Genomic DNA, 25,393 nt, shown 5'->3' on the forward strand with positions numbered 1-25,393 from the left:
TGATAAGCCCAGGTACCCAGGCTGAAAGGTAATTCCAGGCATGGCTGAATCAGCAGAAGGATCCAGTGTTCTTATTCCAAGTCACTCCAGGTGAGCAGCTTGTTGATCTTTATCAATAAAGGTACCTGCCTGCAGTGCTGGAGCTGCTCTGAGTCATGGGCTGACAAGCACCAAGCCTGGCTGGCTCTCCTGGAGGAAAGGAGGTGACTCTGGGTGGGCACATGGCAAAATCCCACCAGCTGGGGGGAAAGAGGGGCTGGCCAGGCCTCAGCTTCGTGTGCTCTTGGGCAAGGTGTGGCTTTCTCTGGCCTCTCAGGATGTCTTTCCCCTTCCATCAAGGTGCCAAGGGAATTAAAACATGGCAACAGTACCATTCCAGGTGTAAAAAAGTCTGATGAATGTCTTTCCCCAAAAAGATTTATTTCAGCTTTGCTTCACAAGAACAGTCCTCTCTGTTCCTAAAACAGCCAGCAGGGCATTGTGTGCCCTGGGGCTGGGGACACTGCACCTGCTCTGGGGCAGCCTTTGGAGCCCTGCTGGGCTCCGTGGTGCACTTGGAGCAGCACCTGCCCTTCCTGCACTGGTTGTGCTGGGTCTGTCACTGCTTCTGTGGGAGGCCTGGGTATCTGCTCTCTGTGCACAGCAGCTCACAATAAAGGAAAGAATTGTTGCAAAACCAAAAAAAACTGCAAAACCAAAGGAACTGCGTCACTTCCCGGCACCTGCAGCTGTGGGGCCCTTCCTCCGCTGGCTGCTGGGGGTGAGAGACACCCTGCCGTGCTCTACAGCTCCCTCCTGCCTGTGGCTTGTGCAATCCTGACACAATGCAGGCATTCCTTTGCTTTGGGGGAGCTTCCATCCAACAGGTCAGGCATGCTGGGCTGGGGCAAGTGACAGTGCTGACAGGCTGAGGGCACCAGTAGCCCTTGATTCGTGTATTCCTCTAATGTGCCACTAAGTCCAGGAAGATAAGCCACAGGCTAACCCTGGCTGTGAGGCAAAGGTCTGCTTCCTTTGTCCCTCTAGGATGGGGAGAGCAGCTCCCTCTGCCACCTGTGCTGGGACAGGGAGTGGGGGGGACACACACAGGGAGGGGGCAGGGGCGGCTCTCAGCTCCCCATTTTCTTGGCCTTTCTTCTTACCTGGTCCCAGCTGAGTCACGCACAGCCCTCCCCCACCTTTCATCACAGCCCCAAAAGCCACAGTGCTGGGGGAGGGACAGGATGTCCCAGTCCTGTGGAGTCTCAGGAGTGCAGAACAGGGGTTGGTCACACACTGGCCTTCCCCAGGAACAAAATGGAAGCAGGTCTGCCCCTCATCCTCCTTCCTGGCCTTGGCTCTTTGCAGGCACTGGAGGGACTGAGGGGCCTTTTTCCTCCCCTCTCTCAAAGCCTGCTGATGTCAGCACTGGGCTCAGCAGCTTTATTGTGGGGAGACAGGCACCAAGCTGTCATGTGGCCTCTGCCATTTCCCAAGAAACCAGCTTGAAAATAAAAAAGAACGGAAAAGAAAATAATAAAAGAACAATTTTTTAAGAAAGGAAAAAAAAATAAAAAGGAAAGCAACAAGGGAGAACAGAGGGCTAGAGAGCCTGACAGTAACCAAGGGCCACCACCACCACACAGCACCCACAGGGACAGATTACAGGGGAGCACTAAAGTTTAAAGCAAGTAGGAGGAATGGTCCTGTCCCCACCATGCCCCTACTGCCATGGTAAAAGTGTCAATCCCTCTGCCAAACTCCACACAGAGAGGCCAGCCCTGGACCAGCACTGGGAAAACACTGTGGGAATTAAGTTTATCTCCTTAGCTTGCAGTGAATAAAAACCTGAGGATGGCTTCTGTGACACAGCTCCTGGCCAAAGCAAAGTCCTTCTTCAGTGACCCCAAAGCCCTACCTGGCTTGCAAACTTAAAAAAACCCAACACAAACAAACCTCCAAGAAAAATAAAGCAAGGACAAGCTCTCTTCACTACATCACTTTAATTGCATCGACACCCAGAAATGCACGTGCCAAGAGCCACCCAGCCAAGAGGGCATCCTTCCATGGTGGGTCTTACTTTCACACTCCTTTCACTCAAAAAAAAAAAAAAAAAAGGAAAAAAAAAAGGAAATAAAAAGGAAAAAAAATATATAATTATAATTGCACTGGTTGATGTACAAACACAGTCTGTTCCCTTTTCACACACTGGTGGGTTCTGCTGGAACAGGAGGGTGAAGCCCCAGCACGGCGTGGCCACAGCAGCTCCCCAGGAAATGAAGAGTTGTACAAAACAGTATGAAGATTTTCTTACAAACTGCAGTGTTTACTGGTTGGTTTTTTGGATTTTTTTTTTGTGTTTTCTTGTAAGTTTCAAAAGTAGGTTTTGGGTCACTAATGGCTTGTATCTTTTATCTACAGTAAATTTAGCATAGATTTTTATTTTTAGGAATGTGTAAGGCATTTTGGTAAGTTAACTGTAAGGTCCAGGGTGAAGACTCATCAAACTGAAGTCCCTTCCTTTGAACTGTCCTCTTTCCCCTGGAGAACAAAAAAAGAAGAGGGTTACTCAGCTGGCCTCACCCTTATTCTCATGGCAGCTCAAGGCCCAAAGCATTTCACATCTGGGCCAGGTCTGGCCTGTGGGGCAGGGAGGACCTTGACCACTATCTCGTGTGGTCTCAGCCTTTCCCAAACGCCACCCAAATGGTTTCCGGCAGCAAGGACCACCTTGCCTCCACTCTTAAACCCCTGCCTGCTGCACACTGCCCAAAGGGAGGGACATGGCCACCACCAGTACCATTTCCTGAAGCTGTTCTTTCAACTTCTTCACCATTTCTCTCTCTTTGGCCAGTTGGTCCTGGGAAACCTTCAGTAGCTCCTGTAGTTTGGTTGCTGCCTGGCCCAGGTCCTTTGTTAATTTTTTCTCTTTTTCAAGTCTTTCCTACATGGCAGTCAAAAGAAGGCACCTGCCTGAGCCTCCCTTTGCCACCTGGTGACTTTCCCCCCTTCAAAACACCTCAGGCCACCTCGGGTCTGCATCAAGCTGTCTCAGTGACCACAGGACAGGGAACACCCAGTTCCCACCTCAACAGGGAGAACAGGCACTCCCAGAGATCTCTCTGGAGATGCTGTGGGCTAGGACTGGATGGTTCCCCAGTGTGTGACAAGCCCAGCCTGTGAGTGTTTGCTCAGGGCATCCCACTGATCTCAGCCTGCAGGGATGCAGTGGCTGTGGCCCTGCTGTCCTTCTGCCACACTGGAGCTCTCAGCCCTCTCCTGCAGGGTAACCATGGGATGGGCCTCACTCCCCAATCCTCAGAAATGATAAATCATGCCCATAGTCCTGCTCACACGTGACTTCTGCTGTCGTGGCACGGCCAACTCACCTTGAGATTCTGAACCTCCTCCTTGTCTGAAGCTGCTGCATGTTCAGCCAGTCTCAGCTTTTCCAGCTCTGCTTGCAAGCTGCGTGCCAAGCTTTGGGCCTGGAAAGGGACACACTCAGTGAGCACAGAAGCCAACATCTCCCACACATCCTGCTCCAGCCACCCCGAGTGCCTGCTGGGTGTGTCCTCCTGAGGAGTTGGGTGCTGCAGACACACAAGGCATTGCTTCCACCAGGGAGATGGCATTTCTCACTTGGAGCAGCAAGAAACCCAGCTCAAGACCGTAACCCTTCAAGGGAAAAGCTGGCACAAGACGTGGGGGGGTGGGAGAGCTGAATTTGAGGGGCCAGTGATGCCACAGAGCTTTAGCACAGCTGCTGTAAGAAGTGGGAGGGAACGTCTCACAGTGATGTCTGAGGTGTGGACAGTGATGGGGAAAAGCCTTCAGATTAATTCTTCCAATTCTGGGCTTCATTAGCAGCCAAGAATCCAGGAAGGCTTTGCACACCTTGGTATCCCCCTTGCCCACACCCACCTCCTCCAGCTCCCGTGCCAGCTTTTGCCGCAGCATTTGCTCCTTCTCCGCCAGCGTTTCGTTCTGCTCCAGCTGGGTTTTCAACTGTGTTGAGAGAAGAGGGGAAAACACCCAGAAATAGCATTTAAAAAAGATTCAAGAAATGAGCTAGCAGGCACATCACCAAGAGAGCTGGGCTGGACAGAAGAAATAAAACCAGCAGCTTTCCCCACAGCTCCAAAGGGCAATAGGTACAAGGGCAATCTCTCCTCTGCAGGGAGATTGCTGATGGCAAGCCTGGGGCCTGGCTTAGCACTGCCCAGTTTTGTTTGCTCCTCAGGCAGCACCAGCTGGGATGTGGGATGAGAGGCATCCCATAGAGAAAGATGTGCCTGGCAGGCCTCCATGACTGGGAGAAGGCTCCACAGTTAACAGGATTAAAGGAGAAAGACAGAGCACTGCCACTGGTCAGAGGTGTCAGCCTGGAAGGGAACAGCTGCTGCTAATGCCCTCAGCTCAGCTGGAGCAGGATTTATGGAGCCTCTGTAACCCTAATCCTCCCTGGCTGGGAAGGGATCCCAGCACAGCTCTGTCAGGGGGGTGTCCCCTTCCTCTGAGGAGACTCTGAACCCCACAGGGCACTGTCACATGGCAGTGCTGTCCTGCCTGCATCCCCCAGAGCTTGCCAGAGGGCTCCCAAGGGGAACAGCCTGGTGAAAGCCAACTGCTATGGGAAGGACACATGGTTAATGCATTCTCAGCATCCAGGATTCCAGCAGGGGGGTGCTGGGCTGGCTGTCCCCCAGCACAGGATGGGACACAGCACAGCAGAGACAGCCCTGAGCAGAGTTGTGTGCAGTTCTCCATGCGGTGAAGTGGGGACATGGGACATGGTTAAGGGTCAGAGCCTCCCCAGGAGTGGCCTCAGCACCCTAACCTCAAGAGGTGCAGGCTCACTTGGCTCAGATGGTAACCCCACGACTCCTCCCTCCTGTACAGGGCTCTCTGCCTCACTCAGCTGCTTCCTGACCTGAGGGATGAGCAGCAAGCCTGGCTTAGTGACACATCCCTGTGCCACAGCCTTCCCATGAGCCACAGGGACCGACAGATAAAGCCTGCCAGCTTTTTGGCCTGCACACCAGCTGGAATGCTTGGGAAACCACCTCAGATTCTGCCAGAGCAGGACAGTGGAATCTGACCAGGGCAGCTGCAGGGGTGCAGAGCAAATGATTCTACTTCATCTGCTCAGAGATGGATGGATGGATGGATGGATGGATGGATGGATGGATGGATGGATGGATGGATGGATGGATGGATGGATGGATGGATGGATGGATGGATGGATGGATGGATGGATGGATGGATGGATGGATGGATGGATGGATGGATGGATGGATGGATGGATGGATGGATGGATGGATGGATGGATGGATGGATGGATGGATGGACGGACGGACGGATGGATGGATCCAAACCCCTGCCTCAGGGTGGTGTTATGGTGACAAGGGTCCAGTGGTGGGGCAGCTGGCTTTTTCTGCTACACACCAGCTTGAGCAAGCCTTGCTGCTCTCCCTTCCCACCCCATCACAGGAGGAAAGACAGGCAAATAAAAATCTCCTCCTGGGTCCCAGCGATCACCTCTGAACATGTGGTCCCCAGCAGCACCAGGTAAGCCCATGCAGTGGCTGTGCCTTCCTGCCCTCCCTCAGCCCACTGGAAGGGTGCTGCCCCCACAGCTGCTTTGCAAGCCAGCCCCAAGGACACAGCAGGGCATTCCCAGGGTCCCTCCTTACCAGGGCCAGCTCCTTGCTCTGCTTCTGTGTTTCAGTCTTTGCTGCCTCCAGCTGCTCCTGGGACTCTGACAAGAGCAGCCTCAACTGCCAAAGAAAGGAAAAAAAAACCCAGCTCCTTTTATGCACTTGGTTTAGGAACTCTTTGGCCCAAGGAAGCTTTTTTAAGATGCAACATCATCCCAAAGAGGTCATGGTGTCATCACATGCTGATGTGCCTGCTGATGCCTGCTCAAGCAAATACAGCCATGGACAGGTCTGTCTCACCTGAGCCACAGAAACCACACAGGCCACCCAGGAGCAGCAGACAGCACCTCCACAGAGATCTCCCTGACCCATCACCTTGCCCATGATTCTTGGCTTTAGGAGTCTACAACCCAGACTGGAGCAAACATCTCCATCTGTTTTCCTCTTTCTTTGCAAAGCTGAAGATCCCTGGGGCACTTCCCAGATGCCCAGGGCACTCCTCAAATCCTCAAAACGTGCATGGGTGGGGAGTCAGGGTTAGAAAAAGCTGAAGAAGGCAGCAGCCTCCACACTTACAGCTTCAACTTCTTTTGTGTAGTTCTGGCGCTCGGAGCTGGCTGTCTCCAAGTGATTTTCCAGTTGTGTTTCCAGGAGAGAGGTGTATTCCTTTAGCTGCATTAACAGACAGGAAAGCAGGAGGGGGTTGATTGTGTGAGGTCCAACACATCCCAAACATCCTTTGGCTAAAGCCTATCCTCCCCAAGGCAGGTCAGGAGATGGGACCTGACTCAACCTGAGCACAGCATGTGTCTCTCTGGCACCTGTGCAGAGACCTCCCCTTCCCAAAAACCCTCACCTGATCTGTGCTCTGCAGATCTGCTTTCAACTTCTCCACCACACCTTCCAGGGATTTCAGCTGCAGGTGTGACTGAAGCAGAAAGGATCAGAGAAGGACACTGAGCACCTTTGGCTCAATCAAAAACTGGCTGCTGTTTGACTCCCACCCTTCCCACTTCATCCTGTACCCAGCCAAGGGGAGCTCCATGGAAGAGCTCTCCTTCCCAGGGAGGACAAGTCTAACACACACAGGCCATAAATGATGGAGCAAGGCAACAGCTGTTGCCTGCAGCATTTCAGATGGCTGCAGTCAGGTTTCAACACCCGAGAAACCATCATGAGACTCAGCACAAGCTTCCTGCTGAAAGCAGTTTTTGGTCTGGAAGCAGCAATTTTCCAATGAGGCAGCATGGACTTCATTATTAAGAGAGGCCAAGCTGCCAGAAAAAGCACTTAAACGCAGGCTGGTTTTTGAAGAGGACTCTGCAGATGCTGAAGTGTTTGGAAAGGAGGAATTCACCTCCTCTCCACAGAGAGGCAGGATTGCTCTGGGAGCTGCCCTAGGCACCAGATGTTCTTCCCATCAGGAACACCAGCAGCAGCCACGTCACCCTGTGCAATCCCACAGCAGCCCTCAGCAGTGCTGGCACTGCAGGAGCCAGAAGTGGGCTGAGAAATCAAACATCTCTTGTACAACAACTTCCCCCAGCTCCCTGCAGTCCCAGTTAACTCCAAAACCCCACGTGATGGATGGGGAGCAGCCAGACCATGGAAAACAGCTTAATCTCAGTTCTGCATTCTGGAGAGAAGATTCTACATGAGGTGGGCTTTTTGTCACCTGGCTTGGTGACAGGAGGGGGAGATTTGGGGAGAAAAGAAAGTTCCTGTGTCTCAGTGTTCACAGCTGGCAGGAACACTGAGGGCCACCAACAATTTATAGCCAACAGATCCCCTTCTCCTGGAAGTCCAGCTCCAGGAGCACCAAACCCAGCTGTGTCAGCAACACACACCTTTTGGAGCTCCTCTTCAGAGGCTGTGAGCTTTGCCTTCCACACTTGCTCCTCCTCCTCCACGCTCTTCTGCAGGTTTCGCAGCATCCCTTCCTGTGGGCAAAGCCTCAGCTGAGCCCAAACCTGCTGCAGCCCCCAGCAGGCTGAGCAGTGAAAGGGTTGGAAGCCTCAAAAGCCTCTCCAAGAATTTGGGCCAAACAACTGGGGACAGGATTAGAATCAGGTGGGGCTGAGGGCTCCTAATCCCTATTCTGGCTCAACCAGCCCAGCCATCAGAGCTCTTGCACTGTCTCATTCCATCACCACCAGCAAGGTTTCCAACACAATCAGGCTGAAGAAGAGCTCTAGAAATTCACCTTTACCCTGTCCCTCTGTCTCACTGACAAATACTCCTCCACACAGCAGCTCCCCCCACACACCAAGGGATGCCCACCCTGAGCTCAAGGGCAGCCTGGGCTGACAGGAGACCTCTCCAGAGGGGTTTCCAGTGGGAAGCCAACACAGTGCAAAGGGCAGGAACTTACAGTCTCTGCGAGGATCGTTCTGTACTGCTCACACTCTGCCTGTAAAGTGCTTTGCGCTTCCTCTGCTTCCTTTAATTTAAGAGCTGAATCCTAAAAGGAGAGGGAAAAGAAGGAGAGAGAGATGAAAAGAAGAAACATGTGACCCTCCAGCACACCCTTACCCCTCCACTTTCCAGCCATCACTTACTGGTGGCTCTGTTGTGATCATCTGCTGCTTTAGCACACCCACGGTCTTCTCCTTAAACTCCTGTAGCCACGTGTCATAATCCTGAGCTCGGAAAAAAGAGAACAAGAGAGAAGGAGGAAGCTTAGACCTCTCTCCTTCCCATGTGGAGAGGCTCTGGAGAGGGCTGAGGAAGCCTGTCTCACCTGCTGTGAGGACACAGTGACTCCTGGGAGGGCAGAGAGCAGCGTCTGCTTGGTTCGCGTCTGGAACACGTCCAGCTGTTGGGCCAGTTCTTCCTGAAAGAGGGACAAACTGCAATGGATGGAGCTCTTGGGCACCTGCTGGCCAGGCTGACAACACCGGTCCTGCTTTGCTGTGCCTACAGGGCTGGGGAAACCAGCCAACACAGAAAACTGCTGGTGCTGAGAACCAAAAAAGCATCACTTCCAGTTCAACCATGTCCCTGGCTCCCCAACCACAACCAGTATCAGGGATTCACTGCCCTCAAGAAAAATTTTGGAGAAGCTTGCAGAAGAGTTGGGCCAGCACTCTTCCTAAGTAGGCAGGCAACCCAGGGCAGGCCTCCCTGGTGGCTTGGGGAAGCTGAGTGTTTCCCTTCCAACACCAGGGCAATGCCAGGCTCACCTTTGCTTTGGTAGCAGCGAGCAGCTTTTCCTCACACGCCTTCTCCACCGTGGTCAGCGCTTCCATCGCCTTCCAGTTCTTTTCCCGAAGGTCCTGTGGAGACCACACACAGAGGGCAATAAGCCACACAAAGCTGCTTGCTGGCACTGCAGGGGATTTCAAAGGCACTGCTTAGGGAACTGGGTTTGGTCAGGAGTCTGTCCATAAGCATTCCTTTCTCCCCAGTCTTTCCAGTGGCTCCACACACCCCATTGCTCTGGCAGTGCCCTGGATGGGACTGGAGTTCCAGAAGCAAGCTCAGGATGCCTGCAGGGGACACAGGCCAAGAGCAGGGATGCAAGGTGGCTTCCACACAAGTGACACCACCTTGCATAGAGGGATAATGACCAGAGGAGCAGGAAGGTGTGAAGGAGCCTTCTCAGAGATTGCCTTGGCCCTACCAGGGCAGGATCTCTCTGGCTTATCAGGTCCTAAACCTTCCAAGAGAACAAGGGACAGACACGTCACCTCAGGCAGCCCACCGGGGGTATTCCTGCTCTCTGGCAGATGAGGCAATGCCTCCAGGGCTCTGTGGGGCTGGAAGAGCCTCTGGCCACACCCTGGAGCCATCAGTAGGTGACCACGATGGGCTGTCTGTCACTCACTCACGTTGTTTTTCACCTTCTGCTGCTCCACTGCCTCTCGCAGCTGCGTGGCTTCCCTTTCCAAGGCTGAGAGCTGGTTTGTCTTCTCCTGGAGTCTGGAAGGGCAGGATGCAGGAGTGAGCCTGAGCAGTCACCCCCCTCACGGGCAGCAAGCTCCCGAGATGGAGACACAGCCCTTCCTATCCTGGTCTGCTCTGGGATCTACACACAGCAGGAGGAAGAGGGAGCAGGACTAAAAACCACAGCCATGGCAATACTGGAGTGGGATCTGGTTTTCTACCCCCTTACCAGCAATAAAAAGCAATCACTTAACTGGCTGGCTGTACACACACAAGAAGAGGAAGAAGCAACCTGATGCAAAGGCCAAGAATTCTGGCTTGCACCACTGGGGCTGCTCCTATCCATGGCTCATTAGGCTGAGAGAGCCCACAGATCTGCATTTTGAGAGTATCATCCCACTGCCTTGAGAAACCCTAAATCAGGGCTGCCAACCAGACAGCAGAAAGCTGCAGGTTCCCTCCACCCCCTCAGATTCCCCATCTGCCCTGAAGGGACCCTCAGTTTGAGCAAACCAAGGTTCAGGTCCCCGAGAAGAACTACACACATCTCTTGGGGTCTCAGGACAACTCAACAGCTGCCTTCTTTAGAGGGATGCTGGATGCTTGCTGGCAATGGGGGCATCTGAGAAATCTTCCCCCCATGCAGAGCCTGGGCCTTCTTGGAGGTGCCCAGCACATGGACAAGGCAGGACTCATGACATGGGAAACTCCAGTTAAATGCCAGGAAACCTTTCTGTGCTGGGGTTGGGGGAAGAGGTTATCAAACACTGGAATAGGAACCCAGAGTGGTGGTGAATCTCCATCCCTGGAGATACCTGGGAACATCTTTAAAAAAACTTCCTCTGGTTGGCCCAGCCTTGAGCAGGGACTTGCACCAGAGATATCCCACAGCCAGCACCAACACCAGCAGAACCTCCTGTTCTGTAGGAGTGGTCAGATTCCATGTGCCTGCCAGCAATTCAGTCCTACTTCAGAATGGACTGGCTGTTATATGGGGCCAGCACCAGAGCCAATTAATATTTTAATTGAAAATAGAGCCCCGAGCCTGCCTGGAAGGCAGGAAGCCCTCAGCCACAGGCTCAGTGCTCAAGGAAGCCTGGGACACTTGGACAGCAAGCTGGAGGTGCCACTGCAAGGTGTGCACCTGGACCCACCTTGACTGCAGTTGCTTCATTTCTGCTTCATTGGCAGCCTGGAAGAGAGAAAGCACCTTGATGACCTGCCCCAGACATGTGATACAGGTCAGTCCTTTCTGTGGCATCCCAGAGAGGGTCCCAGAGCAAAGACAACTCAGGGATTGTGTAAGCAGTGTCACCCACTCCCCTCCTCCCACCCCAATTAAACCATCACACAACCTGCAGGTCTCTGTCTTTTTCTGCCTCCCGCATCTGGCCTGCCTCCAGCAGAGCTTCAATGGACTTGATCCTCTCCAGAAGCTTTGCATTCTCTGAGCTGGCATCCTGCAGTTTGCCTTTCACACTGTCCAACTCCAGCAGCTTACTTTTAACCTCTGCCTCGGAGCTCAGCAGCTTGGCCTGCAGCTCTGTTGGAGGGAAGGGTGACAAACACAGTAGGGCAGGTGCAAACAAACCTGGACACTCCACACCCTGCTCAGCCCATGCAGGATCTTAGCCAAAGAAGCCTTCCTTGGCCAAGGATGCTTTGAGGAGGCACAGAAAGGGCAGGCAGGGATGCAGGCAACCACAGGAGAGGGACAGAACCACAGACCAGCCCATGTCTTGCTCACACCAACACCAGGCACCCTAACTCATCCCTGGATCTATTTGTCCCCCCCAAGTTGTTCTTCCAAGCTCTCACAGTCCCCAGTCAGCCCTGCAGCCCTCCCCATGCTGATCCCAGCTCCTCACCAGCAATGCTCTGCTGCTGCCCTTTGGTCTTTTCAGCATCTGCCAACAGGCTCTTGTAGCTGCTCTGGGTTTTGCGGAGCTCATCACTGACCTCATCCAGCCTCTTCTGCAGCATCACCTCTGCCTCCCGTTGGTAAGCCTGCAGGGCAGGAAGAGAAGGTTTCCTTGAGTGTGACAGACACCCCAGCCAGTTTGAAGCAAAGCTTCGTGTGTCACATAATCTTATTTTTAAGCTGTGTTTTGGGGGATTAAAGTCATCCTCCCGCCACGCTCCCCCTGCGCACAGAGCACCCCGCGTTGTGCTCACATTTTATCCCGTGCCAGCCCTCACATTGGGAAGGAGACAATACCCAAATGTCTCAGTCCTGGGCCAATTCCATGGCCAACCTCTCCTCTGGAGAGCTCTGAAAAACCTCTCAGAGCCCCGGTTCAAACCACCCCAGCCCAGCAGGGAGAGGTGCTGGCACGGGGCTTTGCAGAGCACAGACACCCAACCACGTTTCCACAGGAGGAGGAACTGTCTGTGCAATTTGGGCCAGGGAACGCTTTTTATTTTCCATCATGGAAAGCAGCAAGGAAGAGGCTGGCAAGGGCAAGCATTTTGAGGGGGAAGGCAAAGAGGGAGGAGGATGAGTTGCAGCTTTACAGGTAAAAGTGGCACTCTTACAGAGGGAGAAAAATTGCTCTGCATGGAAGGGACAGGAAAAGGTAAACCAGCAGGCCTGTCTCTGTCCAAGGGATGCTTTCAGCAACACCAGGAAAGCAGAGCTGCTCTGGTTTTTGAGGATTTGACTCAATATCCTCAGCTCAGAGCTCCAGATGTTTCTGAGGAACACATTCTCCCCAGCACCTTAAGCACATCCCTGACTTTAGAGTCAGCTAGTTGTGATTTATTTAATTAGCATTAAGGTGTGCAGTGAGCTGACAGCTCTGGAGTTCTCCCAAAAGTATGTCTAGGAGCTCCTGCTTTGAGTCAGAGAGGCAGCTCCTGCCTTCACACCAGCTGTGAGCTCACATCACCCCCCTTGCTCCTCACCTGCAAAAGCAGCAGGAGCAAAATGCAGTGCACCAAACCACATCCTCAGGCATACAAAAAAATAAAAGCAAGGATATGGAAGGTCCCTTGCTCTAGGAACTCCTCTACAAAACTATTTTGGCATGTGCAGATAAAGGTCTCTTCTACCACAGCCCCTTCATGAAGAGGCCAGAGCAATTCAGAGACATCCCTCACCCTGTCTGCTACACCAGATTAATGCTCCCAGCACACAGCTTAGCAACATCCCTGCAGGATCCCAGCAGGAGCACTGTCAACATGCCAAGAAGATGCTCTTCCCTGTGTGAGTACCGACTGCCTGCCAGGCACCAACACAACTCTGTGTGCTCAGAGGCTCTGCTTGGGAGGTGCCCTTTCAACACCCGTAAAACCCCCAAACCCAGCCACTCCCTGCTGGCAACCAAAAAAGCCACAAGCTCCATCTCCTACACCAGGGAGAGAGAGCAACAAGCTTAAAACCATCTGAGTTTGAGAGAGAGAGCACCTGCAGAAGAATGGCCTCAACCAGGGCATGCTGCTCCCTGGGCTCTGACAGTGATGCTACACAAGCTTTGGTGCATCCACAGGGAACGTCGACAAGCTAATGGGAGTGGAGAGCAATTAGGCAGCCTGTCAGACAGCTTCCTTCCCAACCATGGACATCCATGGCCCTCCTAGCCCTTCCCATGGCCAAGTGCATGGATCCATTCAGCCACCCAGCCTTGCCTGACCTGCAGCTGCTCGATTCGCTTCTCCGAGGCTGTTGCTTTGATTTCCCAGCTCTTCCTCTGCTGCTCCTCTTGCTGCAGCACCTCTGACTTCTCAGACAGCTCTTTCATCAGCTTGCTGCACTCCTGCCTCAACTTGGCCAGCTCAGCATTTTGCCTGCAGCAACAGAAGCAGGTTTATTTCAGCACACAGGCCAGCCAAGCCTCCCTGGTACTGGTCGGGGAAAACACATCCTCCTGTGGGCCTGATACAGGACTTGAAATGGTGAACTTTGTTTGCCTGTTTCTAGGACACTCCTGGTCCTTCAGGGAGGGGGTATAAAGAGCCAACAAATCACTTTTTAAAAGCCCTGTTTCAGTCACAGGAGACATTCCTTTCTTATGAAGTAGAGGACACATGGATCTGTGTTCCCAGACACAAGAGGAAGCACTACAGCTGGAGTCCACTCTGTAATTATTTGCCTGCTGTTAATCACCACTCATTTCAGACTGTCTATAAAAAGGAGTGTGAAATTCTTCTACCTAGCTCCTATTTGTTCTGTTCTCTGTAGCATCACTCCCATCAATCAGCTGGCTGCATTTCTTCTCAAGTTTGAGAGTATGAGCTCCCCTACAGGGGAAAAACACCACGGTGCCTTCTGATGGGCTCTCCCCCCTCCACTGCCTGTTGGATCTGGCATCAACACAGGTGACCCCAAAGGAGAGAGGAATTCCCTGCCCTTTCACTTGACAAGAAGTGTTGTTTCATCCTTGTTTCTCATGGTGCACCCCCAAAAGCCATCTGGCAAGCTCTTCCTCCCTCATTCCCTCCTCCACCTCCAGCTAGTTGGGGTGTCTGTAGAAGTACCTTTGGGAAAGGGGGTGGTCAAGCCAAAGTCTGCCAGAGGGCAGCCCCAGGCTCTGCCCCTCCTCCCAGCCTTACTTGCTTTCCATCTGGCTGGTGGCCTGGTTGAGGGCATCCCTCAGGATAGAGTTCTCCTGCTGCAGGCGAGCCAGCTGTGTGTTGGGGCCGTTCTCCAGCTGTTCCTGCAGGGTCCGGATCTAGAGGAGCCCAAGAGGGGTTAATGCCACCACCAGCCCTTCTGCTGCCCCTGTCAAAGCCCAAGAGGTGAGCAGGAGGGACTGGCAATGCAGGGGAGTGTGTGCTGATGCTGACAGCCCTCAGGGGTGTGACATCCCATGAAGATGCTCCAATGTGCCTCTTCTCCAAAGAGGTTTGGAGGGGGCTTAAAGGGATTGGGCGGGGGGGGACAGTATTTAGGGAGTGTGGGGGGTATTAAGTGGCTCTTAGAGGGGTGTGGGGGGACCTGATGGGATTTGGGAAGAGATCTGGGGGAGTTTAAGGGCTGTTTAGGGGGCCTTAAAGGGGTTTTGGGGGAAAATTCAGCACCATGGCCCAGGAGCACTGCAGGCTCTTGCCCCTTCCCGAGGCTCTCGCCCCCTTGCACGGCTCAGCCTTCTCCAGAATGTCACACATGTGCCACCAGCAGCCACCTGGCAGAGGAAGGAGGCAGGTGCAGAGCACAGCCTGGGGCTCACCTTGCCCTGGAGCTGCTGGGTCTCGCTGACATGGTCCTGGTAGCTGGCCTGCATCCGTGCCTGCACGGCCACGATCTCCCGCTCGCGGGCCAGCAGCTGCTCCTTCAGCTTGCCCTCCACAGCCACCGCCTTGCCCCGCTCAGCTGCCAGCTCCTTCCAGGAAAGGAGACCCCCAGTTAGTTCTCAGAACACAGGTCTCCCCATTTTAAGAGGATGTGGCCTCCTAGCTCAGCAGACTACAAAGTTTAGCCCTTTTGTTGCTGCCCCCACTCCCAGGTACATTTAGCACTTACATTTTGTTTTGGGCTCTGTGGCCACTGGATGCCACTGTTGTTCCATGTTGGGCCAGCTAAGAGAAAGGAGTAAGACAGCCTGGAATTTTATTTTCTTCCCCCAGGATAAATAACATCACACAACGGTTGGGGCAAAGCAGAAGAATTAGGCAGATGGACGTGACAGCCACAAGTTCAGCGTGGCAGAGATCTGTACTGCCTTCAACACCCAAAAAAAGGTGGGGGCAGGGGGCTGAGTCAGAGAAGGGCACTGTAAATAGGATCAGGTTCCTTACAAAGGCACCATCTCAGCTCAGGAGAGCTGAAATGGGGAAGGATTTGTTTTTCTCCCTGGAGGGGAAGAAAGCTACAATCTCTCACAGAAAAGGTTTTCCTCTGCTTCTCCCATGGCTGCCAACGGGCTCTACCCTGCGGTTCTTTGGGCTGGCACCTCCCCAGACTGGAGCAGCCCCAACAGAGGAAGGCAGGGGGGATCCCCTCTGCTTTTTGGGAAGAAAACAGCCAACAGGTGAAGGGTCCAAACAGCCCCATCAGGGGGCTGAGATGTGGGGAGCAGGAGGCACATGGAAAGCCACCAAGAGCAGAGGCCACAGCAGGGATGCCAGGAGGGCCACCCAGGGCTTACCTTGCTCAGCTCCCGCAGTTTGTTCCTGGCAGCAGCTGCATCCTCCTGCTCAGCAGAGAGCTGCTTCTCTTTCTCCTCCAGCTGCCGTTTCAGGACAGCAACTGGGTCACCTTTCTGCGTGGCCTGCCAGCATGGGATGGCACATCAGTGGGGACCAGCACCTTCAGAACCATCCCCTCCAACCCACACACACAAGGGACATCCTGCCCTCTGCTCCAGGGGAAAATTCAGCTCCCTTCTCCCAAACACCTTCAGGGCCAGCCTGCCTGAAAATGGGGTGCTTCCCCTCCCCTTGCACTTCCTGAGGCCCAGCAGAGCCCTACCGTGTGCCAGGTGTCCTGGATGATTCCTGCTTTCTCCGTCAGGATCTCGATGAGCTGCTGGGCCTCCCCCTCACTGAACACCATGCTGCTGACTGTGGACACCAGTGTCTTGTAGGGCAGGTACAGGGCCCCATCCGAATCTGTAGGTGCTAGAGAGGAGAGAGGAGGGATTGGGACTTCTGGAGACAACGGCAGAAATATTCTATCATCTCAGCTGGCTTCAAGCCCACAGTTGCCATCTCAAGCCATCATCCACCGAGATTTCCAGAGTCACAATTGGTACCTCTCTGAGTGAGAACAGTGCTGGAGATGACACCACACACATGCTCCTTGAGTCAGCTGTCACCTCAGCCTGGCTCAACAACTGGTCCCAGCACCTGCCATCCATCACCTTCTACCAAAAGGAGAGACTCTCAGCAGCAGCTGGGAGTGCTTTGCCAGCACTAGGGGCCTCAGACATGTCAGGCATCAGAAGCTGGACCACACCAAAACACAACCTTGCTGAAGGATGTCACTCCACGCATCCTTCACACTGGTGCCAGTGACAGCGAGGCCATCTCCCACCTTTCGCCAGCCAAGTTTGTTCCAGCTCTTTGTTAAGGGAGCAACATGACTCCAACCCTTCCCCTGCTAACCTGGGAAAGCCAGGGAGCATCAGGGACCATGATGCTGTTGTAGCACCATAGTGCACAATACACAGAGGCAGTGGTTTAGGGGTTCCTGCATGTATCTGTGGCCCTGTGGGCTCCTTTTCCTAGAAAACCACAGAAGGAAAAGCAGTTTGGAGTCCAGTAGCTCCAGAGCCCCTGAAGTCATTACCAACAGAGTCTTTTGAATACAAAGTTTTGGATGCCCCAAGCAGCAAGGTTCAAAGAAGGAGGAGGAGGTGCTGCAGGTGTCAGAGATTCTCCTCTAGAGAATGGACCCCATGCTGGACAAGGTTCCTCCCAAAGGACTGCAGCCCATGGAAGGCCCCACACTGGAGGAAGGGGAAGGTGTGAGGAGAAAAGAGATTGCAGAGAGTGGCTGTAACAAACTGACCACAGTCCCCATCCTCCTGCACCACTCAGGGATGGGAGATAGAGGAGTCAGGAGGGAAGGAGTGAAGTTGAATCTGGGAATAAGCGCTGGAGGGGAAGACATTGTTTTTACTTCTAAAAAAAAAATCTCTGGTTCTCATCTATTTTAATGAGGAATAAATTAGTTTTCCCCAAGTGGAGTCTGTCTGGCCAGTGGCAGCAACTGCTAAGTGATCTCTGGTAGATCCATCTGGAATGGCAGCGCCGAGCCCTGGCAGCAGCCGTGTCTGTGTCCCCAGCCACAGCCACTTCCCAGCAGGGCACACCCCCTTGTGCCACCAGGGCCCGAGGCTTGGCTCACACTTCACTCATGCTGGCAAGTGCAGGGCTGCAGGACAGCACATGGCATCCCCTGGCTCAGCCCTGCAGCATGCAGGGACACACCAAGTGGAATTCTGCCCCTCTCCAGGTGGAGTCACAGGAGAAAAATACCCCAAGCCACTCCTCTCAGGTTTGCCATCTGTTTCAGTGCTGAGGATGTGTCCTTGAGCACTCTTGCACTTGAGGAGGAGAGACCACAGCTGCTGAAAACACGTTGGTCAAAAACTGCATTTGACCTCATGGCACAAATCCTACAGAAAGCTTTCCTTTGCAAAATCCCACAGGAGCAACTAACACATCACTCTTCACTTTCAGGACATGCAGGACTGGCACTTCATACCCAAGGGAATCTAAGTTTGGAGCACCCAAAAACCTCCCAACTTAACAAATGCTAAAAGGTCATCTCCCAGCCATGTTCCCTCAGCTGTTACAGCTTGGATTCAGGGCTTGGATTTATGTGTTTTTCACATGGGCGCATACAACAAACCAGTCACCTCCAGTTTCCCCAAGCCCACCACCCTTGCAATACCCTCCAGGAGCAACTTCTCCAATCATTCCAAACCCTATCACTGTGTGGAGATGGTCTTTAGTAAAATCCTTCCTTCAGAAGAGCAGATTCAAGGGGTTTAACCCATCTTTAAAACCCAGCAGCTGCAAACGCCCTGCTGAGTAGTAGGCCCTCTTCCAAAATGTGGGTGTGGGAACTGCCAGGCTGCACAGCAGGTTTGGATGTGCTGCAGAAGGGCAGCAAGAAGGGATGTCTTTTAGTTTGGTGGGCTGTTTGGCTTTTTTTTTTGTAAAGAAAGAAGGAAATCACATGACATCTTTGAGAACACCTGAGTGATTTCTGACATGTGTCCTCATGGGAACCCTTCCACAGGTCTGAAAGCACTCATGTTTTTAGTGCCTGTAATTATCACTTAACCAAAAATAAATCCCAAACTGTTCCCACTGGTACAATGAGAGGCAAGAATCCAGCAAGAGAGCTGATTTTCCCCTCCCTACACCTTTTTTATACTCTGCAGAGTTCAGGACCACCTGATCTTTTCCATCTCTGAGTCAATCAAGTAAGGCACGACTTATGATGGGTAAGTTTTCCCTTTCCTGTGAGAGACACAAAGTCACTTCCCTCTAATTACTCTACAATCAATCCCCTGCAGTCTGAAACTCCATCAATCCTCTCTGCTTGAAGAATCTTTCTTCACCTCCACCAAAGGAGGAGGAAATGCTAGCAGTGACCAAGTGTGGGAGAGCTCCTCTGTCCTTTAAACAGTCAGGGTTCTATGGGGAAAACTCCTCATCCTGGCTTTCCATCCAGATGTGCAGCACCTTAGCAGCTGTCCCTCACCCAGGACAGGGACATGCAGACCTCATTCACTCCTATCTGCAGAGCCCACAACACAAAGCCCAGAGCAACCTGTAACTCTCCAACACCCGTGTGCTGGACCAGAGGGATACAGGCAGAGGAATCTGGCCTCACCTGGCTCGCTCTTCTTCTTGGATGCAGCCTTCTTCTTGGCAGGTCCATCATGCTTCTGGTCCTCCTGGGCTGGGAGAGCCTCACTTTTCTTGACAGTGACAGAGCTGATGACTGGAGCACTTTGCTGAGTACCAACTGGGGGCACCGCCACAACAGGCACCTCCTTGGGGGCCACCTCCCGCACGGGAGAACTTTTGGGGACACTGACAGGGGGTGGAGCCAGCACTGGGCTCGGAGCAGGCTCTACCTTTGCCACCTTCTTCTCCTTCTTCCTCTTCTCCTTAGGTGATGGGACGGGTTTCTCCTTTTCCTGGGGGACAACTGGCACCGCTGGGATCGGAGTCTCAACTGTCACAGGCTCGGGCACCACAGCAGGCTCAGGAACCACCTCCTTGGGAGGGTCCGTCACTTCCTGACTAAGCTGCTGCTCTGGGATCTTTCCATTCGCTTTCTCTTCCTTTTTCTTCGCTTTTCCTTTTTTCTCAACTGGTTTCTCTTTCTTCTTTTTCTCTAATTTCTGCTGCTGGGTCTTCTCAAGCTCCTTGCGTTGCTTGGCCAAAGCTTCCTCGTAAGATGTCTCCTTCATGGAGAAGGTGGACACCAGGAAGATCCCAATGGCTGAGATCACCATGAAGCCTCCAAAGACCATAACACCCAGCGTCTGAGGGTCGTACACATCCATCCTGCCTCGCTCTTCTGTGCCTGCAAGACACCAGGACAACAGTTAGGGGCAGCAGGGGAGGAAAGAAATGCAATGGCTTTTCTGAGAAGGATCTACACATGGGCATCTGTGCCTTCCACTGGGAAGAGGAACACTCCAGATTCACATGGCTCAGCCTGACCTGCCTGCACACCCATGAGTTTGTGTTCCTCTGCTCTACACTGCCCAGGCACAGAGGTCCAGATGTACCTCCGTGACTAAATTTCATCTCCAGAAGAACCAGAGAGAAGGAAATAAAAACAGGGATGCAATCAGACAGCCACGAGACTCATTCTGTGTCCAGTGGGGTAGTTTTGTATGACCCTAAGCCACACCTGCAGCAGTAAGAGAGCCCACTTTCAGACTGCTGGGAGCAGGTTGGCCAAAATCTGGGCTTTCCCTGGAGCACCTGGCTTTTTCACTGCCCCCAGATGCATATCCAGGTGTCATCTTTGGGAGGAGAAAGCTTTACAGCAGCCCTTCCCTCTTCCCTTTCCTTGCTGAGCAGCAGCAGAGACCACAATGCCTGCTCTGAGCTCTGGCCAGCAGGGTTTAGCCACACCTGGGGAAAGATGCTGCTATCTCCACTCCTCTCAATGGCTACTTCAACCTATTCTGGTTTCAAAGCCAATTTTTGGTGGCCCATCCCCGTGTTTCATCCACCAGGGCATCACTTCCATGTGGCTCTGAGGTGGTTCACAATCCTCCAGATGCTGGTGTCAGGCAGTTAATCTGGGAAGGGACATTTTCCAGGAGTTGCCATGGCTGTGGTTCCTCATCACTGTTACTCCAAAGAGAGTGAGCAAAATGCAGGAAGCCCTCAGCTACCAGGAGCTCTCATCCCCACCATTAGCTGTTGACATTATCGAATTTCCTCTTTAAGGCGGTGTGGGTCGAGGAGGGAGGGAGGAAGGGAGGGATGGGCTGGAAGAGGAGGAGGCAAAAATAAGATTAAAACTAAGGAGATCAGCATCTTTTCAAACCTCAGTGCTTGCAGGGAGACACCTCGGAGGCCCTTCCTTTCTAAGAGCTGGAGCAGCAAACTTGAATCTGCAGCTCAAAACTGCTCAAGGTGGGGACAATGCAGTGAAAACTCATCTCCAGCACCCAAGCAGGGGGTGCAGAGCTGGGAGGAGCTGCAATCTCCCACTGGAGATACCCAATCTGCCTGGGAAAGGATGTTCTAACCAGCATCCCAGCTCTCCCTGCCCACCTCTCCAAGGTAAAGCAGCAGAGAGAGAAGCTGGCAGGCAGGAGGGCTCTCCATGCCAGCTGGAACCAGCCAGCCCTGTCAGGGCCAATTTTCTACCCCAGGGCACGGCTGGAGATCCCAGCTGATACTGCAGGCATCACTTATTACTATTTCACATCTACCCTGGCCATTTGGCACTTAAATGGCCTCAGCCCACTCTATCCCAGCACATCTGGTGCCAAGTCATTGCCTCCTGACTAGGGAGCGTTGCTTTGGGACGTCCCAACCAGGACAGACAGGCAATTCCTAACCCACAGTGTGAAAAGACTGGAATTCCTCTCCCTGTCAGTAAATAAAAAGTAGGGCTGGAGAACACATACCCCCAATCTTGTGCTGGTTTAGGGCTATACCAAAGAACCCAGGACCTGTTTTAGGACCAGAACAAGGTGACCTACATTCCTCACCCAGCAACCCCAACATATTTGTAAAAATAAGCCCTGCCTGACCTCACAGCACCACAGTTTCAAATTCAGATAAAAATCCACTGCTCCACCTTGGGGCAAGGGCATCCCCAAGTGCTGACAAACACACTCCAACCCCAGCAGCTGGTACTGCCCACCCTCCAAAGCAGCTGGATGGAGCCCACAGGGGATGGGAATGGGGCAAGAAATCCTAATCTCCACTAGGGAGGAGGGATGAGAGGACAGGGGTGGTGAGGTGTGTGAGATGGCACTGCTGGATGTGGCATCATGGCACCAGAGCCGTGTGCCTGCCCACTCCTAAACCCACAGGACTGTCCCCAGAAGCCCTTCCAGAGCCTCATACCCTCTGTCCCTTGCAGAGAGCCTCACCCAGCTCCATGGGCCTGCAGTAAAAGCTGCCTGTACCTTGCCTCCTGCTTTAAAGCCAGGCTGAGATAAGGATGTAAATGAGCACTAAAGTCCTTCCTAGCGAAACAAAAGCACCCCAGCAACCCCCTCCAGACCAAAAGCAATACAGGAACAAAGCAGCTGAGAGCTGGGAGGAGCTGTGGACCTGCAAAAGAGCCCTGGCAGCTGCCAGAGCTCCTGAGAGCAACCGAGATGCTCAGAAGCCATCCAAGCTCCCACTGCCGGACCAGGGGAACCCCACGCTGTTCCTGAGGACAGATGTGCCAGAAGAAGATTCAAAGGAAGGAGAGAGAGGTGCCAGCCAGGAAGTGAACCCTGGCAGCAGCACTTCCATGGCAAACCTTGGTGCTGTCCCAGGGCTCGTGCCCTGCAGCCCCGGCTCCGAGGGAGGAGCGAGTTCTACCTGTAGGGTTCCTCCTGTGGTCGGGACTTGGCACAACAAGCCCAGCAACTTCTTCAGGGAAGAGCCCATCTCTCCAACGGGGCACAGACAGCCACACAGGCTTGAATCAAGCCAGGCTGGCCCTGGCATTTGGGGGATAAGGAAAGGTCTTCCTGCGGGAACTTCCTGGTGCAGAGATGCCAGAAGCATTTATGCCACGGTGTTAGCAGCCGGGAGAGAAGCTCTGCTTTGACATTTCCTGACCTTGCCACCTTTGCCCTTCCAAGGGCTGGAAGTTTGCTCCTGGATTTGCAGAGCAAGACACCATCCCCCTCGCAAGCACGAGTGCCCTTTGGCAGGAAAGCCCTCCGTGCTTCCCACGTGGACAAAGTCTTAGCCAGAACACGGCAAAATAGGGCACCAAAGATGTTCAGCTTGACAGCCACACTTTGGAGAGGCTCAAAGACTTCAGAATCCTCCCTCCTGTAGCTTCTGGTCCTCCACAGGGCATCACTCCTATGATGGCATTTTTTTCTACCTGCCTGGGAGAGGTCTGTGTGCCCAAGAAGTGAGTGGACACCAGCAGTCATCAGAGTCCATGCTCAAAAAATCAAGTTCACATCCAACGCTGAGCACATTTACTTCCCTGACATTTCTGGAGCATCCTCCACTCCTCTCCCAGCCAAAACAGCAGAAATCATCTAATATCTCCATACACAAACTCCTTCCCCAAAACAGCAGGTCAGGTAAAGCCTTTCCCCACATCAGAACAGGAATAAGGTGAACAACTTCACTTGGTGTTCACTTGGCCTTCTCATGTAGAGGAGCTGGCTGAAATGCTGTGCTCTGACTCTTCCACTCCTGTGGCTTTTTCCTGTTACCCATTAAGCTTCCCAAAATCGCAGACAACAGCCCAAGAGACCTGACCTCCCTCACCTCCCTGCACATGCAGCCACCTCTGTCTGACCTGAGCCAAAGTCCAACTCGCCCTAAGGAAGCAGAACCAGAAAAGCACTCAGCCCTGCTGGTTTTTCAGCACTAAACAATTTCCAGGATGAAACAACCCACAGACATGTGACATGACAGCACCAGGGCCGTGCTCAGTGTCTTGTGGTCACATTTGTCACTGACAGCTGTGTCAAAAACCAGGCTGGAACTGTGCCACCTGCTCAGCCTGTCCTCCCCTCTGTGACCATACATGAAATCCATAGGAATTCAGCACCTTTAAGACCCAGCCCTCCACCAACGCTCAGTTAAATCACCCAGGCCACACAACAGGTAGGCAGGAGCAATGGAAGAGTCAGGTTGTGCAGTAACTACAGAGATCTTATTTCTTCCCACAGCCAAAGGAAAATACATGTTATCTCCCCCTGCTGTCAACAGGTGCTGCAGACAGGAAAGGATGCTCTTGGCAAGCAGGACACTGACCCCCTGCACCCCAAGGCTTCCACTTTGCCATGGTGTGAAGGTGGCATCTCAGTTTAGAGCAATGCAGCAGAGGCGATGAGGGGCCAGAGAGAGAACTGGGTTCACACAGACAGGCTCTGCATAACCCACAGCAATGCCTCCCTGTGAAGCTCCTGCAGCATCCCTTCCTCTACATATCCCAGCAGCTTAAAAAAAAGGAGGGAAAGGGCAAGGACGAGGGAACTGGGAGGCCTGATCAGCAGCAGCACTGCTAACAGATAAAAAAACAATCACCAGATACCTCTCCTGGAGTTTTTTTCTCCACCCTGTTGCAATAGAGACAAAAATTAAAAACAAACGAGAAATGCCTGCACGCCGTGAGCAGATCCTGCCCACGTTGCCAGCAGCCTCTGTTTAAATACATTTTCTGTGTAAGTGACTGTGCACTTCCAGCCTCCCAGCAGCATGTGCTACTCCACACAGCAACTCCAGATCAGCCCATCATCAACAGTTATAGCTCGACTTAATTGAACGTGTCTTAGTGCTCCATTAGCTCTGGCAGCAGCAGCCAGCTGGCTTGTGCCTGCCAGCAGTGCTGCCAGCTCCCTTCCTCAGCCCAGGAGTGAGGAAGCAGGCAGAAAATACATGTACATATAGGAGAAGAGTGTAACAGCAGCACAACACAGCTGCAGCTTGACTAAACTCTGCAGCGGCTATTAGAAATTCTCTCTCCCCTCCCTGGCCTGAAGAGGCATTTCACCGCCGGTCCTCATCAGCTCCTCCCTGGGGATCACATCCCAGGTAGCCTCGACTCCTTCCAGCCACTTCCCGCTGGTGCAGGGCTTCGAAGAAGGTGCGAGCTGGCACTCCAGGCGCGGACACTTCTCCATCCCGCTCAGCCACGTGTGCAGCACACGCTCTTCCGCTGGACCGCTTCCCCGGCGGGGCGAGGAGCGGAGCAGCCCCGCGGGAAGGCTGCTCGCGTCCCGGCTGCAGAGAGCCCTCGGCGGCCGGGGGTCTCCGCCTGTGGGGTCGATGCCTCTGTCTAATAAAACCTCCGCGCTGCCGGGGGTCTCCGGGTGCCAGCAGAGTTTCGTCGCGGGGGCTCAGTTAAGGAAAGAAAAGGGACAAGGGACAGCGGCCCGAGCGCCGGGACCTTCAGCGGGTTAATCAGATTAGCAATTGTCATCCGGCCGGCGCCGGGGCAGGACGGCGGCGCTGGGGGCCGGGGGCAGCGCGGGGCCCGGACCTCGCCCTGCCCTCACACGCCGCCATTCCGCGCTCAGGGCCATTCATCCGCCCGGCCCCGCCGCACGGACCGGACCCCGCGCCGGGACCGCCGCCGCTGCCCGCGCCACACGGCTCCGCGCCGGGGCCGCCGCGCCTCGGGGCTCCCGCCCCGCTCCGAGCGCCGGGGCCGGGGCAGCGCCGGCCGGGGGGGTCCCGCAGGCAGCGCCGGGGGATCGCGGAAGCGCTGGCCGGGGAAGGGGCCGGGGGAAGGAAGGGCTGCCCTGCCGCCGCCCCTACCCACCCGTGCCGGGTCGCGGTCCCTCCTCGCCGCCGCGGCCGTGTGGAGTCGTGGCACTTTCCGCCGCTGTCTCGCCGGGCTCGGCCGCCGCGTCCCGCCCCGCCCCGTGGCGTCCCGCCCGCCGCTCCGCGCCGCGCCGCGGGGCCCACTCAGCGCGGGGCCGGGCCGGGCCGGGCGGGGCGGCCGCGGGGCCCTCCCCGCGGGGAGCGGCGCTACCCCGCTGGCCCTCACGGTGCCTTCGCCGTCCCTCGCTGGCCCTCACGGTGCCTCCGCCGTCCCTCACAATCCCTCCGCCGTCCCGCCGCTCCACCCGGGCTGCGGCGGGGCCGCGGGAGCCCCGCGGAGCTTTGCCCCCGGGCTGAGCCGCCGGCGATCGGTGTGCGCCGGCCGTGGCTGCCCGCCGGCCTTGCCCCGGGTGTCAGCGTCATCCCTGGGGCACAGCGGGGAGAGCGTGGTCGGGGAGCCGGGGAGCTCCCGGCCG

At 54.2% G+C, this 25,393-nt stretch overlaps 1 protein-coding gene across 6 annotated transcripts; it reads right to left on the bottom strand.

Annotated features, from left to right (window-relative positions):
• Positions 1 to 1,963: 1,963 nt before the first annotated feature.
• RRBP1 (ribosome binding protein 1) lies at positions 1,964 to 25,016 on the bottom strand. 6 transcript variants are annotated; one of them, XM_050973123.1, is made up of 24 exons: positions 24,916 to 25,016; positions 18,814 to 19,515; positions 15,934 to 16,082; positions 15,611 to 15,733; positions 14,693 to 14,845; positions 14,076 to 14,194; positions 13,157 to 13,310; positions 11,393 to 11,531; positions 10,880 to 11,067; positions 10,679 to 10,716; positions 9,470 to 9,560; positions 8,822 to 8,914; positions 8,380 to 8,472; positions 8,198 to 8,278; positions 8,011 to 8,100; positions 7,487 to 7,579; positions 6,496 to 6,567; positions 6,216 to 6,311; positions 5,676 to 5,759; positions 4,814 to 4,912; positions 3,904 to 3,987; positions 3,369 to 3,467; positions 2,780 to 2,923; positions 1,964 to 2,520 (listed from the first exon to the last, which is right to left on the bottom strand). In XM_050973123.1, exons 2-24 carry the CDS (start codon positions 19,493 to 19,495, stop codon positions 2,482 to 2,484), a joined length of 3,003 nt encoding a protein of 1,000 aa, XP_050829080.1. In that variant the 5' UTR covers positions 19,496 to 19,515; positions 24,916 to 25,016; the 3' UTR covers positions 1,964 to 2,481. The 6 variants fall into 6 exon arrangements, with proteins under 6 accessions (XP_050829080.1, XP_050829075.1, XP_050829076.1 ...); XM_050973118.1 differs by lacking the exon at positions 4,814 to 4,912; XM_050973119.1 differs by lacking the exons at positions 4,814 to 4,912; positions 6,496 to 6,567.
• Between the last annotated feature and the right edge of the window lie 377 nt (positions 25,017 to 25,393).

Source organism: Serinus canaria, chromosome 3 (assembly GCF_022539315.1).
Source record: "Serinus canaria isolate serCan28SL12 chromosome 3, serCan2020, whole genome shotgun sequence".
Lineage (NCBI taxonomy): Eukaryota > Metazoa > Chordata > Aves > Passeriformes > Fringillidae > Serinus > Serinus canaria.